Source organism: Ranitomeya imitator, chromosome 5 (genome assembly GCF_032444005.1).
Source record: "Ranitomeya imitator isolate aRanImi1 chromosome 5, aRanImi1.pri, whole genome shotgun sequence".
Taxonomy (NCBI): domain Eukaryota; kingdom Metazoa; phylum Chordata; class Amphibia; order Anura; family Dendrobatidae; genus Ranitomeya; species Ranitomeya imitator.
This window is the reverse complement of record NC_091286.1, coordinates 500,168,022-500,185,323: the sequence shown is the minus strand read 5'-3', so window position 1 is coordinate 500,185,323 and position 17,302 is coordinate 500,168,022. Positions and strand designations below refer to the sequence as shown.

The window sequence follows — 17,302 nt, the reverse complement described above, 5'->3', positions numbered from 1 at the left end:
CTGCTTGTTCAACTCAGTGCTGGCTCAGAGCTGCTTTTCTTCTTTCAAGCTCCTCAGTCAACGCGTGCATGATTGTTAACGTAATGCTGATTGACAGCTGTCTTCGTGCAGCTGTGCAGCAGAAGAGAAGCCACTGAATCGCTTACAAGAGTGGTCTGTGACTGCACTGTGTCGACAAACAGCTCTGGCAAAAACTAAGAGACCACTGCAAACTTTTCAGTTTCTCTGTTTTTTCTCTTTATAGATATATTTTTGAGTAAAATGTAAATTGTTCTTTTATTCTATAAACTTCTGACAACATGTCTCTGAATTTCCAAGCAATACATTTTGTATTTTTTTTCTGAAAAAGAGAAATGGTCAAAATTATAAAAAAAACAGTGCTTTCAGACCTCAAATAATGCAAAGAAAATTTCATAATCATTTAGAAACAACAATACTAATGTTTTAACGCAAGAAGAGTTCAGAAATCAGTATTTTGTGGAATAACCATGATTTTTAATCACAGCTTTCATGCGTCTTGGCATGCTTTCCACCAGTCTTTCACACTGCATCTGGCGCAAAAATGTAAGCAGTTCTTCTTTGTTTGATGGCTTGTGACTATCCATCATCCTCCTGATTACATTCCTGTGGTTCTCAATGGGGTTCAGGTCTGGAGATTGGGCTGCCTATGACAGGGTTATGATGTGGTAGTCTCTTAATTTTTGGCAGAACTGTAGATTAGCGGCAGGCACAACAAACAGGTAGTAAGCAACTACTTAGCTGTTAGTTCTAAGGCTCATAGTAAAAAAAAATTAGTCCTGGATAACTCATTTAAATGACTGTGTAACAACTCTGCTGGCATCACTACATGGCATTCCTTTCATCACACACCATCTTACTCACTGCTCAATGTCATGTTGTGTTCTGTCTGTTGCCAGCTCCATGTTCTGTGCTCTCTGCATGCTTCCTGGCTTCCAGTGAACTGGGCCTGTGCAATGTGTAATCTCAGTTAGGGTTTAGCTTCTGAGCGGCCAGGCCTTGCTCTGTGTTCCTCTTTCTCTGGAGGATCTACTCTTAGCTTTACCTTGTTCTTGTTGGTCTGCCCTCCAGGAGGCTCTATATCCGGGTCTGAGTGTCTGTGTCCTTGCTTTGCCTTGTTTTGGTCTGTCCGCCCTCCAGGAGGCAGAATATTTTGTTCCCTACATCTTTGTTCTTGCACTTTGTCTTGTTCCATTACCTTGTCTGAACTTAGTCCTACCTCTGTCTCCTTGTCTGTGGCTTCTTTCCCTGCTGTGTCTTTCCATGTGTCCTCTGTCTGCTTATGTTCCGCACTCTTGCGACTCTTGTGACTTTGCCTGTGCTCCGCTCTCTTGCAGCTTTGCCTCTGCTCCGCACTCCTGCAGTTCTGCTACGTTCTACTTTGCTCCGCTCCTGCTGCTGCAGAGATCTCTTGCTGCAGCTCCTCTCCACATTCCTTGCGGTTCTGCTCTGCTTAGCTTCTGCTGCTGCAGAAATCTCTTGCTGCAGCTCCTCTTCGCATTCCTTTTGGTTCCGCTCTGCTTACCATCTGTTGCTGCTCTCTTGCTGCTCTACTGCTCCTATCCGCAGCCTTGTGGTTCTCTTCCTGAGTGAACAGGTCCCAACCTGTTCCTTCATACTCCTTTCCTTCGGGCTTTTTTTCGTACCTGCATCTCCTGTGTGAACAGGCCCCCTACCTGTTCCTTCATACTTCATTCCTTCCTGCTTGTTTCCTTACCTGGACCTCCTGTGTGAACAGGTCCCTACCTGTTCCTTCATACACCACACCGGCCTGCCCTGTGTCTCTGCCGTTCCTGCCAGCCCAGTGTCTCTGCCGTTCCTGCCAGCCAGGTGTCTCTGCCGTTCCTGCCAGCCTACTCGTCTGAGTTTCATCCATGCTCATCTGCCAGTCCTGCCTGATGCCCGCACCTGTCCTAGTGTTCCTGTTCTCCAAGTGGGATCAGCAGCCACAGCCAGACACCACCCTGGAGTAGCACCTGGCAGCTGCCTGCTGCACAAGTCTGACCTCACCATCAGAGGCTCCAGCGAAGACCAAGGCAGCTGTCATAGTTACGCCCCTTCCAGGGTAGTCTGGTTCGTGGCACAGTTCATCATTCAAGAAAAAGGTGGACTTCCTTATAGCCTAACACCACTTTTTACATTTTTTAGTATATTCAGTAGTGTAACTAGCATGGAATCAGGAAGATTGGGTCACCCAGAGCTCACTTACACAGTGGGGCCCACCTGGAATGTTTGCCACTCTTAGCAGTATTAGGATGCATAAGAACCATAATCATGGTATCAGGAGGATGTAGAGTTTGTGAAGATTGGTAATAGATGAGGATGGTGCTGAAAATGTGAGTAGACAAATATGTCTATGTTGTAAATTCTAGACGATTCGTAGGTGGAAGACGTAGTCATGGCTGTCTATGTAAGAAGGAATAGATAGGAAAGCTGAATGACTCCATTAACAAAAAAACATCACCGGTGAATCACTATCTAGAACGGTACTGTAATCTCTTATATGGACTGCTGAACTGATGCATGTGGATAATATCAGTTTATGTATAGGGATTTTTTTTGGTGATAGCAGCGTCATATACTGAGGAACCCATTAATACCACTGAAATTAGGGTTCCTAAAGGCAGCACGGTGGCTCAGTGGATAGTACTGCAGCTTTGTAGCGTTGGGGTCCTGGGTTCAAATCCAACCAAGGACAACATGTGCATGGAGTTTGTTTGCGTGGGTTTCCTCCCGTATTCCAAAGACATACTGATAGGGAATTTAGATTGTGAGCCCCATCGGGGACAGTGATGATAATGTGTGCAACTGTAAAGCGCTGCAGAATATGGTAGCGCTATATAAAAATAAAAATTATTATTTATTATTATTCCTCTGTACTTAGCACAGAGCTGCACAAAAATGGTGCTTTTGAAATTAGAGATTGAACATTAATTGACATGACTGTTTAGTCAGTCTAGAAATATTTTATATATCTTTACACTTCCAAATCATAATTAAGTTCATACAGGAAGATTTTCTCCATTAAAGGATATTGTACAGTGACATGTCTTAGATCAGTATTCCTTTAGATCAGCCAAGTACTTCTTACCAAAATTAATTACATCAAAGTACCTACAAAGCTCTGATCATACACAGTGCTATAGATAAAAAGTAAAGCATCAGTATAGTGCAAATACACGCTAGAGACATAGCATGTGCTCCTTGGCGTACACGTTCCACAATTTAATTGATATCAGATGTTTTCAAGATAGAGATCTTAAGCAATTTACACAAGGTAAAGAACATGTCACTATAAACATCTATAGACTAAACGCATCTGAAAATGTCCCAAATTGGCTAACGTGAAGGTAATACAATGTAAGTAAACCAGTCCCATGGTGAATAAATGATTGTAGAGTATGCAATTAAATATCAAAATCTACAGTGATATACCAAAAGAGATATCTAATAAGTAATTGTAGTTTTAATTTGTATTTTATAAACCAGCAGTACACATGAAATTAAGAAACTTTGTAATACATCGTATTAGAGAACTCTGCTTCTTTCAACGCCAGGACTGATCTTTCATTCTCAAAATTCTCAATTTAGGGATAAAATCTGTATTCAGTGAAGAAAGATTTTTACATTGCTGAAATAGGAACTGACAGTTGTACTCTTCTCCATCTATACCTTCGGCCAGGGATAGCTCATAGAATCCTACGTTTGCAGTATCATCTCTATGCCGATGACACGCAGATCTACCTATCCGGACCTGACCTCACCTCCTTACTCATCAAATTCCCACACTGTCTGTCTGCTATCTCGGCCTTTTTTGCTGCTCGCTTTCTAAAACTGAACATGGACAAAACAGAATTCATCATCTTTCCCCCATCTCACTCTATCCCTCCACAAGACCTACCCTTCAATGTTAATGGCTACTCACTTTCCTCAGTCCCGCATGCTCGGTGCCTCGGGGTGATCCACGACTCTGTCCTCTCTTTCAAGTCACATATTCAAGCCCTTGCCTCCTCCTGCCATCTCAAACTCTAAAATATTTCCCGAATCCGCGCATTCCTTGACCACAAAACCACAAAGCACTAATGGACGCCCTTATCATCTCCCGCCTCGACTACTGCAACCTCCTACTCTCTGGCCTCCGCTCCCAACATTCTGACACCACTCCAATCCATCCTAAACTCTGCCGCCCGACTAATCCACTTGTCTCCCCGCGATTCCCCAGCCTCTCCCCTAGGCCAAGCCCTTCACTGGCTCCAGAGGCTCCAGTTCAAAACCCTAACTATGTCAAACCAAAGCTATCCACAACCTGTCCCCTCCATACATCTGTGACATGGTCTCCCGGTACTTACCTACACGCAACCTTCGATCCTCTCAAGATCTCCTTCTATACTCCCCTCTAATCTCTTGTTCCCACAACCATATACAAGACTTCTCCCGTGCTTCCCCCATACTCTGAAAGTATACTCTCTACCCCAACATATCAGACTCTCGCCTACCACAGAGACCTTCAAAAAGAACCTGAAGACCCACCTCTTTGGACAAGTCTACAACCTGCAGTGATCTTCAGTCTACTGAACCGCCGCACAACCACCAACTACCCTCTCCTACTGTATCCTCACCCATCCCCTGCAGACTGTGAGCCCTCGCGGGCAGGGTTCTCTCTCCTTCTGTACCTGTTAATGCCTTGTTTTTGTTCATGTTTATTGTACTTGTCTATATTTGCCCCTTTTCACATGTAAAGCGCCATGGAATAAATGGCGCTATAATGTATAATAATAATAATAAGAATCTATATAGATGGAAGATGGGAAAAGGTGGGAGATGCTCTGCCTGTAGCTCTCCTGTCCTCCTTCTCCCTACCCTCTGAAACAGAATATCATCATTAGCAACCGTCATCTTCTACCTCAATAATGTAATAATCTGTCTTCACTAATTACAAATTCTACCATAGAATTTAACATTTTGAAAATCAATGATCAGCCCTAGGGGATAAAAAAAGCAGATTCCTCTGATAAGATATATCCAAAGTTTCTGATTTTAAAATGTACTATTGATTAATGACATAACATTTAAAACAACGGTTACTCTTTATGAACTTAGCTGATCCATTGATAATTAGGGCAAATAAAATCTTTTTTTAGACATACCGTATATACTCGAGTATAAGCCGACCCGAGTATAAGCCGACCCCCCTAATTTTGCCACAAAAAACTGGGAAAACTTATTGACTCGAGTATAAGCCTAGGGTAGAAAATGCAGCAGCTACCGGTGAATTTCAAAAATAAAAATAGATGCTCCATACCGTTCATTATTGCCCCATAGATGCTCCATATACAACTGTGCTATATAGAATGCTCTGCACCGTTCATTATGGCCCCATAGATTCTCCTTATAATGCTGTGCCATATATAATGCTCTGCACCGTTGATTATGGCCCCATAGATGCTCCTTATAATGCTGTGCCATATATAATGCTCTGCACCGTTGATTATGGCCCCATAGATGCTCCTTATAATGCTGTGCCATATATAATGCTTGCACCTTTGATTATGGCCCCATAAATGCTCCTTATAATGTTGTGCCATATATGCTCTGCACCTTTGATTATGGCCCCATAAATGCTCCTTAGAATGCTGTGCCCCATATATGCTCTGCACCTTTGATTATGGCCCCATAGGTGCTCCTTAGAATGCTGTGCCATATATGCTCTGCACCTTTGATTATGGCCCCATAGGTGCTCCTTATAATGCTGTGCCCCATATATGCTCTGCACCTTTGATTATGGCCCCATAGGTGCTCCTTATAATGCTGTGCCCCATATATGCTCTGCACCTTTGATTATGGCCCCATAGGTGCTCCTTAGAATGCTGTGCCCCATATATGCTCTGCACCTTTATGGCCCCATAGGTGCTCCTTAGAATGCTGTGCCCCATATATGCTCTGCACCTTTGATTATGGCCCCATAGGTGCTCCTTAGAATGCTGCTGGTGCTGCCATAAAAAAAAAAAAATCACATACTCACCTCTCTTCTCAGGACGCCGGCGCTTTCAATAATTACCTGCTCCTCGTGCGGCTCCGTCTCCAGCACTGACGCTCAGCAGAGGGCGCGCACTGACTACGTCACAGCGCCCTCTAACCTGAGCGTCACTGCTAGAGGACGCTGCAGACGGAGCCGTACCGGAGCGAGGAGCAGGTAATTATAGCGCTGCGCTCCCCTTACCTGCTGCGGCGCGGTCCCTGCAGTCCCTGGCTTCTCCGGCGCTGCAGCTTCTTCCTGTAATTGAGCGGTCACATGGCACCGATCATTTACAGCAATGAATATGCGGCTCCTCCCCTATGGGGGTGGAGCCGCCTATTCATTTCTGTAATGAGCGGTGCCATGTGACCGCTCAGTACAGGAAGAATCTGCAGCGCCGGAGAAGCCAGGGACTGCAGGGACCGCGCCGCAGCAGGTAAGTATGATTACACGGCCCCCGCTCTCCCTCCCCTGCTGACACCCGGGTATATGACTCGAGTATAAGCCGAGAGGGGGACTTTCAGCCCAAAAAAATGGGCTGAAAATCTCAGCTTATACTCGAGTATATACGGTATATTGAAATTAGCCTTTTTGACAGCTGTACCTTTTATGAATTACTCTGATACAATAAAAAAACATCTGCCAACTCTTCTGCTAGGCATTTTTAGCAAATAAAAAATCCAAAATATAACTTTTAAAATGAACAAAAGTTTATTGTACAAAATAACAAATACTGGCACAAAACATACATGTTAAAACAGTTGATGGTGATGGCACATGGTATCAGAATGCTGCAAATACGCACTGTTATAGCAGATTAAGGTAGCACGATAAGCCAGTGAATACAAATGAAACCAGCAATGTGATGTCTGTCTACAGAAAAGCACGTGTGATCATAGTCACTGTAGACAATGGTGGCACACCGATCCTGCAGCACCATGAATAGTAGAAATAGTAACAGTGAAAGAATATCAAAGGGAAATGGAATAAAGGTAAGTATATCAGAAGGCTATCCAACCACGGTACCTTGTGCAAATATTTGCAGCAAGCAACAGCCCCAATATTTGCACAGGGTACCATAGTTCGATCGCCCTCTATCCTATAGCTTTTAGGATACACTAACACTGGCATAGATTATCTTATGTGAGAGAATCGGGCCGATTATGCTAATGACACTCAGATCAAACTCTGCCAGAGTGCCATAGACTTGTATGGGTGCACGTGATCGGAATATCGGAGCCACTCGCAGCATGCTGCCATTATAATTGCAGATCTGCATGGCACTATAAAACTTGTTGAGTCATCCACATAACTAAGTAAAATAATTATGGTGAGTGAGCTGTATAGGAGTAGGTTTTCTCATTCGTGACATTGCCCCGGTACACGACTTACAAATACGCCAACATTTTCTATATATTATCAATAATAGGATTGTAACTCTGGCTTGTCTTTTTCTATGTAACAATGAATATGGAAAATGGAAACTCTGCAGCCAAAGAACCATAACCTGAGTTTAATGAATACAAATAGCAGCTGCACTTACCATGGAGAATTACAAAAAAATAAAACAAGTTTCTCTTTGTGCCTCTAATGTCATTTATGACTATTCCAAACTTTCCAGGCACGGCTCAATGGAAACAAAAGGGATCATAGGTGAAATGTCAATGTTTTCCTGTATTACTCCAATGTCACAGACCTGTATGGCTCATTCATTTCTTACAGCTACAACTTTTCCATAAATAATTATAAAATTATAATTTTTGTGATTTTACTTATGTATCAGTTTAATAACTTAAACCTGCTTCTTCAATATACCCTGGCAACGGATTCCGCAAAATAAAACTGAATACTTTGGTTGCCTAGTGAACTATTCCGTGCTGACTCTTATGTTTGTCTCTCGGGGAGATCTATGTGTTTAGAATTGAATGATCTATTGTGATATAGCTGGAGAAGAGCTATGTGATGCTGCTTTGCTTGCGATCTTCCGGTTCTCCTCAGAGTGATCGAATTGCATTGTGTCCTCTACTGTAATTATGAGGATATATCTTTTGTGTTCTCCTCTATAATTAACTCTCGGCCCCAGGGTTTCCACGTGTATTGTGCTGGGGTGCATGATGTCTGATGCAGTATATGCTTTATTCTATGTGCAGGTGATGGATATAAGGAAATAATGAAGAAAAATGCGTCATTTACTTTCAAGTACTGGCTTGCTGATTCTGTATTTTTCAAGAATATGGCTAAACTGAGAATGCCATATAAGCTGACCCTGAATTGTGGTTCTGCATACTATAGGTTGGGGGCACACTGTAGGTGGAGGAACTCTCTCTCTCTCGCTCTATATATATATATAATCGGTCATGGATGAGGTCATTAGCTGTGTCTCTATATCAGACAGTCAAGTTACAGGATGCATGATCATCTCATACCACTACTTTATCCATATGAATTCTCTCAGTGGGAAGAACAAGATAATCTTGTATGTATGGTACTGTTTAATGGCTAACAAAAATAAAATAAGTGATGTCAGAAAGCAAGCTTTTGAGACTTCTTAGGTCCCTTCCATATATTTGTGTTTCTTCAGAAATTTTGTTTTATCGTAGCTGAGGCAGAGACCTGAGAAGTCTCAAAACGTTTGCTTTGTAACATCATTTATTTTATTTTTGTTAGCCATTAAAGGTATCATAACCACAAGATTTTCTTGTTTTTCCCACTGAGAGCATTCTTTTTTCATCTGGCTAACATGGTACCAAACCCTTTTTTTTCCTTTTATCCATATGGTCCCTAAAAGGAGTCAGTAGTCTGAAATTCATATCTGGGATTGTGTTAGTATCTACATTCTATTGAAAGGATGTCAAGATTAAATCTTACATCAAATCTTGAGTTACCACACAAATAGAATAAAATTGAATTATAAATAACCGTTTTCTAACATTTCTGGTAAAATAGGTGTGGATTCCGTTGGTAGACACCTTATGTTCCGAATTCGGGTTCCCAGATCGCTATTATGACTGAGGAGATGGCTGCCGCATGAAGTAGGTTGGTGAATGGGGCTGCAAACTTTATTTTTTCCAGGACTGCTTCTCAAAAAATCAAGGACAGACAACTTTTTTATGGACACAATAGAAAACCATAACAAACCGTTACAATTTTAAGCAATATATAGCTACAGCCCATAAGTCTCATATGAAAATATTATCTGCATTCACTGTGAATTGTGAAAAGATAACTAAAATCAAAATAATCTATACAAGTCTCTCCAGCTTCCAAAAAATCATAGATACAACTCATTTTTTTAATAGTCTGGGAAAAACTCCACTTTTTTATTGGCTGTACAGGAATTTCTGGATGGTTGGCAACCATGTTGAGGATCAGTGGAGGCCTGGTCACATGTGTGGTGTTGTCTCCATTCACTTTTCCATTCAAATCTCTTTATTTTCTGTGAAAATGGCCTGTGGATCAACATGTGCATGAGTCCTTGAGGTGGGACCCACATCTATGAGACCATAATGGTATATTGTGTGGATATAAGAAATTTATAGATTTTTTCCCAACCTTAACTTCTCCAAGTTGTATTTTTATTTAATTATCTAAAATTGACGTTCCATGAACAGTTTAATCAATTTCATCCTACCATCAACTTGACACTCAACTACTCCTGTACTGAAATTAACTTTTTGGACACCATCATTAAGCTGCAGAACAATAAAATAGAGACATCCCTGTATCAGAAGCCAATCGACCGTCCAACATACCTTAAATGGGACAGTTTCCATCCAAAACACATAAAAAACTCCATTGTCTACAGCCAAGCCATCAGATACAATCGTATATGTTCCAACCCAAAGGATAGGGATGAACACCATGGTCGCCTGAGAAAGACCTTTTTGAATCAGGGCTACCATCCAAGAACAATTGAAAACCAGATTACAAGAGCCACCAGAATATCAAGGAACCACCTGCTACATTACAAACCTAAAGAAGAAAATAACCGGGTACTTCTAGTATTTACCTTCAATCCAAATCTGGAGCTGCTAAGGTGAGCTGCATGGAAAGTACAACCTTTACTACGAAAAGATGCCCGCTTACAATCCATTTTTCCAGACCCCCCAATACTGTGTTTTAGGCAGCCCCCAAATCTAAGAAGCATCATTGTCAAGAGCTCCCTGTCCTCTCCCACAGCTGCAGGTACCTTTCCTTGCAATCACAAAAAATGTAAAACCTGTCCATTTATAATGACCACAGACAAGATAAAGATCCCCAATTCACATCAGGACTACAAGATACCAGGTACCTTCAGCTGCGTCACTTCTAATGTGGTGTACCTAATAATTTGTACTAAATGTCCAACTGGGGGTCTGTATGTGGGGGAGACAGGGCAAAAGCTTAGAACAAGAATGAATTCTCACCGCCACACAATAAGAGAAAAAAGAATGGATTTACCTGTGGCAATACATTTTTGTCTCCCAAATCATAACATTCTGGACATGAAATTACTTGTGTTAAAAGGTAGCTTCAAATCTCAGAGAGACAGAAGAGTCTCAGAATATAAACTGATGACGACCTTTGACAGTCTTAATGCAGGAATGAATGTGTCGCACGGATTTATGTCTTTTTACATCAACTAAGGAACTTGCCCCTCAGACTATGAGGGGTCATCACAACAGAGACCCTAATCACAGGACAATAAAACAATCATTATCTAAGAACTGGCCCAATATTTATGGACATTACTGTTTATCACTCATGGTAATTCTGCTTCACATCACCTGAATTATCCATGGTTTTCCCTTTCTTTTTTTCTGTGCTATATTGTGCATAAATATGTGATTCTTCAGAATTTCTTTTAGTCTTTGTCTGATGAAAAGACCTGAGTATTCTCGAAAGCTTGCAATTTGTTACCATCTTTTCAGTTAGCCTTAAAAAGGTATTAACCACTAAGGACTCTCAATTCTAAATATTTTTCTATCTACTGGCTAACACGGTACCAAGATATATATCTTTCCTGTTACTTAGGGTTAGTCATTTGAAGGGGTTGTTCGGTACTTTAATATTGAGGTCCTATCATCTATGGTTCCCAGTGGCTGCGGTAGCCGGATGTTATCAGTTGTGGAGTGGATCAATACAGGTCCGTATGTACACAGTGGCTGTAGCGGGGTACTGCAGATCTCCCTATATTCATCTGAATAGGGGTGAATGTGCATTACCCGGCCACAGCTAATATGCAGTTGATGGAGCTGCACTGTTTAGTTGCGCAACTGATTACATCTGTCCAGCAATGAAAACAGCCGATCGTCAGGGGTGCCTGGTATCTCACCCCCTGATCTGCTATTGATGACCTATCCTAAGGATAAACCATCACTATTGAAGTACCAGACAACCCCTTTAAATAATTTCAGAGGTGACTACCATGTGCTATCCAAGATACAAGCAGCCATGTAACCCCCTTAGCATGTATGAGAACCCTGTTAAACAACCCCCCACATCTCCATTTCCTAGATTTACTACTGTGAGATGAAGAGAGCACTGCATTATCACACAATTACCTCTGACCTGTCATTCTTCTTATTTTTGTGTTTTCACAGGTAGCATTATACAGTGGGGCAAAAAGGTATTTAGTCAGTCAGCAATAGTGCAAGTTCCACCACTTAAAAAGATGAGAGGCGTCTGTAATTTACATCATAGGTAGACCTCAACTATGGGAGACAAACTGAGGAAAAAAAATCCAGAAAATCACATTGTCTGTTTTTTTATCATTTTTTTGCATTTTATGGTGGAAAATAAGTATTTGGTCAGAAACAAACAATCAAGATTTCTGGCTCTCACAGACCTGTAACTTCTTCTTTAAGAGTCTCCTCTTTCCTCCACTCATTACCTGTAGTAATGGCACCTGTTTAAACTTGTTATCAGTATAAAAAGACACCTGTGCACACCCTCAAACAGTCTGACTCCAAACTCCACTATGGTGAAGACCAAAGAGCTGTCAAAGGACACCAGAAACAAAATTGTAGCCCTGCACCAGGCTGGGAAGACTGAATCTGCAATAGCCAACCAGCTTGGAGTGAAGAAATCAACAGTGGGAGCAATAATTAGAAAATGGAAGACATACAAGACCACTGATAATCTCCCTCGATCTGGGGCTCCACGCAAAATCCCACCCCGTGGGGTCAGAATGATCACAAGAACGGTGAGCAAAAATCCCAGAACCACGCGGGGGGACCTAGTGAATGAACTGCAGAGAGCTGGGACCAATGTAACAAGGCCTACCATAAGTAACACACTACGCCACCATGGACTCAGATCCTGCAGTGCCAGACGTGTCCCACTGCTTAAGCCAGTACATGTCCGGGCCCGTCTGAAGTTTGCTAGAGAGCATTTGGATGATCCAGAGGAGTTTTGGGAGAATGTCCTATGGTCTGATGAAACCAAACTGGAACTGTTTGGTAGAAACACAACTTGTCGTGTTTGGAGGAAAAAGAATACTGAGTTGCATCCATCAAACACCATACCTACTGTAAAGCATGGTGGTGGAAACATCATGCTTTGGGGCTGTTTCTCTGCAAAGGGGCCAGGACGACTGATCCGGGTACATGAAAGAATGAATGGGGCCATGTATCGTGAGATTTTGAGTGCAAACCTCCTTCCATCAGCAAGGGCATTGAAGATGAAACGTGGCTGGGTCTTTCAACATGACAATGATCCAAAGCACACCGCCAGGGCAACGAAGGAGTGGCTTCGTAAGAAGCATTTCAAAGTCCTGGAGTGGCCTAGCCAGTCTCCAGATCTCAACCCTATAGAAAACCTTAGGAGGGAGTTGAAAGTCCGTGTTGCCAAGCGAAAAGCCAAAAACATCACTGCTCTAGAGGAGATCTGCATGGAGGAATGGGCCAACATACCAACAACAGTGTGTGGCAACCTTGTGAAGACTTACAGAAAACGTTTGACCTCTGTCATTGCCAACAAAGGATATATTACAAAGTATTGAGATGAAATTTTGTTTCTGACCAAATACTTATTTTCCACCATAATATGCAAATAAAATGTTAAAAAAACAGACAATGTGATTTTTTGGATTTTTTTTTTCTCAGTTTGTCTCCCATAGTTGAGGTCTACCTATGATGTAAATTACAGACGCCTCTCATCTTTTTAAGTGGTGGAACTTGCACTATTGCTGACTGACTAAATACTTTTTTGCCCCACTGTATAAGCTGGATTTCTGTGTGCAATGTTAAATAAACATAATTTTATTGCACCAGTAAATTCTCAATAACCATATAACCTTTAAAATCATGTTTGCTTTGTAACCTCGCCCTTCGTGTTCCATTGTATGTGCATTTTCTATACAAAGTAACGGCAATGTAGTTTCTGTAGCAGTGATTAGAGTGTATAATATTAATCCAAACAGATCACTGTTTACTAAGTTATAAGAAGGCAGGAGATACAATGAGCCTCCATGTATTATAATAGTTACTTTGGTGTTTGTTTATCCTGATGAAATCTCCATTCATAAATATATATATATATATCTACCTGGAGACATTATTCAATGCTGTTTTCACGCCTGTAAAGAGGCAAGTAACGGCAACACTAAAAGCATCGGTCTGTGACCACTATTCAGCTGGGTATTTAGCAAGTTGAGCCACATATTATGTGTATTACATCACTAGAACTTAATGGCATGCTTTAATAAGCTTTATTAAATTGGACAATGTCAAAGCACATTTGGACTATTTTTATTCTGATCTTTACCTGATGTGATCCACGTGAGGGAAATGTTAGGGCTGGGTCAACGACGGGTCGATGGAACATTTTACTGCATGTTTTATAGATTACCTGTCACGATATCACTTACTTAATGCATTTGCCATTTATAGAAGTAATAACTATATACATTTAGTTGAATGTACAAGTGTAAACTGTATATCGTGAAAAAAGTACAAATGACCGAGCTTTGATTTTTTACAGTGAAGTGTTTCCCAGCCAAAGGTAATGCCAAAACGACACTTTATTTTTAAAGTATTTGACATCTACTCAGCCAAGAAATAGACAAGAACTAAGGCCATGTTCACACTATCAGTATTTGGTCAGTATTTTACATCAGTATTTGTAAGCCAAAACCAGGAGTGGAACAATTAGAGGAAAAGTATAACAGAAACATATGTACCACTTCTGTATTTATCACCCACTCATGGTTTTGGCTTACAAATACTGATGTAAAATCCTGACCAAATACTGAACGAGTGAACGTGGTCAAAAGGTGAGATATGAATGGCTCCTCTAACTAAAAAAAAAAGTGTCTGAATCTGCATTTTCAGGTAATAGTGGCCATAAAGTATATGAGATGTGCGGGCTATCTGACAAGCTCAAAAGTTATATATCCAATTTTCAACAATTTTTGGTCCATGTGTCTGTTTTTATCATCAGTGTGACATCTGGTCTCCTTGAATGTAAACATTTTTTTTAAAGTTTTTACTACCATTAAACAGTAAAAAGCGGACAACAATGGGATGAAACACCATAACATCACAATATGCTGTCCAATGATCTTGGAACCACTGATTTGACTAATTGAGTTAAATTCATGACATACCTGTGAGCGGCACCATAGACCCATAGACTATCCGTGAAAAGTGCTGATAGAACATGTATGAGAAATACAGATGTGTAAATGAGTTCTTGAGCATGATTTTTGGTTATGGGGAAACATAGTAAATTACTTAAGTTTTTCATTTTTATCACACATTGCTGAGAACCTTTTGCTAACGCTAGCATTACCACGAGAAAAAGTTGTCACTCAGAGCTAGAAGTGCTGCTGAAATATGAGTTATCGTAATCAATGTATTGCATTTAGCTGGACCATCTTGACCTTCTATATGATTCACACCTGTTTAGATTTTATACATATTGAATGAACTTACTGGCAGTTTACAGATATCCCAAAGTTGAGTAAAGTATTCACGTGATCTGTATCCCCTTTCCAGGCAGCCTGGTACAGTAAGGTCTTTTTGTTTTCCAGAGAGTGAGTCACCGATGAGCTTAGGTGTGGACATCTCTCCAGCTGCCATGGCTTCAGCCCTCCTGCTCTTCTGACTTGTCTCTCAGATTTGGAAAGTGAGATGGAGTCATGAAGATCGAGCAGTTTCCATGCAATTTCCATTTGCTCAGACATTGCTATAATTGCTCTGGAAGTGCAGCTCAGCAGCAATAAGGTCCAGTCTGTGCATTCGGGGCTGACACTACCTTCCCACATTCCAAGGCTGTCAGATTAAGGGTGAGCCTATCCCTGCTTTGCTGTTGTCATGGGCAGCACATTTTGACACTCAACGTGTAAGTCCGTGCTCAAGGTCAGGAGATTTAATTTCTGTCATTCTAACATTCCTTTCTTTGTTACTTGATGGATTGAAACATTACAGTATTGTACTGAAACAATAGGTAATCTTTTATGGACGGATTAACCCAAAAGCCATTTTGGCTATACTTTTATACTGTGTAGTAATAACAATGTTTAATTAGATCACATTTAGACTAATTGTATGTGCTTTTACACGAAACAGTTACTATACATGTTCCCAACCATATCTCCTTAAAGGGAACCTGTCAGCAGGTTTCCAGACCCCAAAGTGACATCACCACAGTAAAGCACCTGTAATGATGATTACTACCATACCTATGTATTATATATCCGATTCACTGCCGTCTTGTAATGCATCAGCAAATTCTTGTGCAAATAAGCTCGCAAGCACAGTGGCTTAGTCTGCGCTTACAGTGCTCCGGCCTCTTTCTCCTCCTCATGCCAACCTCCTGCCAGTGATTAATATGTCATTCTTCTCTGCAGGGGTGGATTAAGGGTAGCCAGGGCTGTTCAGAAACTGTGGGCCCCCTGTTCATGTGACGGGGTCATGCGACGGAGTCATGCGACCGGGTCATCTATACCTGAACCAGATTATTCCAGAAAAATAGTTGCTGTGTGAAACTATAACATGTCAAACATCCATTGATCTAGTCAATTTACCCTTCAGTTAGGAAGAAAAAAACACACAATACTATCACCATAAGTGCCAGTATCCACAGGAGATCTGTACTTGGTATGCAGTGTCTGTGTAGAGGTAATACAGTGATCACCGGTGACATTATACACAGGACCTCTGTATATAGTATACAATGTATAGTGTCAGTGTATAGGTAACACTGACTCACCAGTGACGTCTCTAGGTGAAGTCCTTCATCTTTCATCCAGCACAGACCGCCAACACTTCATCCAGCCAGGACTTGTCTCTGCAGGAAATAACACAGTTATCTCGAGCTCCGATTGCAGAACACATTATTTAATTTTTCCCAACTTCTACATTACACCACATGAAGAAAAAGAGGCGACATAGTGTCACGCTACACAGTAACAGGACCGCCCCCCATTTAAAATAAATACATCACTGCAGTAATTATACCTCAATTAGCCCCTATAGTAATAATAATATCCCCCATCCTGGCTCCGTGTATCTCATTCCTGGCTTCAGCCATATGTTCTCCCATCCTGCCCTCGTGAGTATCCATCCTGCCACATATGATCTCCCCATCCTGCCCCATATGATCTCCCCATCCTGCCCCATATGATCTCCCCATCCTGCCCCATATGATCTCCCCATCCTGCCCCATCAGTCTCCACCATATCCATCCTGCCCCATGATCCTGCACGATCTGTCTCCAATCCTGCCCCATGTCTTTCTTTCTACCCCGTGCCTCCAATCATGCCCCATATCTACATTCTGCCCATGTCTCCAAACCGGCCCCATCTGTCTCCAGTCCTGCCCCCAGTGTGTCCAGCATCTCTGCCCCCAGTGTCCAGCATCTCTGCCCCCAGTGTCCAGCATCTCTGCCCCAATGTGTCCCGCATCCTGCCCCCAGTGTGTCCAGCATACTGCCCGCAGTGTGTCCATCATCTCTGCCCTCAGTGTCCAGCATCTCTGCCCCCAGTGAGTCCAGCATCTCTGCCCCCAGTGTGTCCAGCATCTCTGCCCCCAATGTGTCCAGCATCTCTGCCCCAGTGTCCTGCATCTCTGCCCCCAGTGTCCAGCATCTCTGCCCCCAATGTGTCCAGCATTCTGCCCCCAGTGTTTCCAGCATCTCTGCCCCCAGTGTCCAGCATCTCTGCCTCCAATGTCCAGCATCTCTGCCCCCAATATCCAGCATCCCTGCCCCCAATGTGTCCAGCATGCTGCCCCCAGTGTGTCTAGCATTCAACCCCCAGTATGTCCAGCATATTGCCCCCAGTGT

The 17,302-nt window shown here is 42.1% G+C and overlaps 1 protein-coding gene across 1 annotated transcript in view; it reads right to left on the bottom strand.

The window, feature by feature from the left end:
• The window catches only part of LOC138638270 (ankyrin repeat domain-containing protein 65-like), a 55,368-nt gene extending 40,168 nt beyond the window's left edge, over positions 1-15,200 (bottom strand). Inside the window, exon 1 of the mRNA XM_069727445.1 lies at positions 14,950-15,200. Within this exon, the coding sequence (XP_069583546.1) occupies positions 14,950-15,200 (251 nt within the window). The remainder of the gene's footprint in view (positions 1-14,949) is intronic.
• Between the last annotated feature and the right edge of the window lie 2,102 nt (positions 15,201-17,302).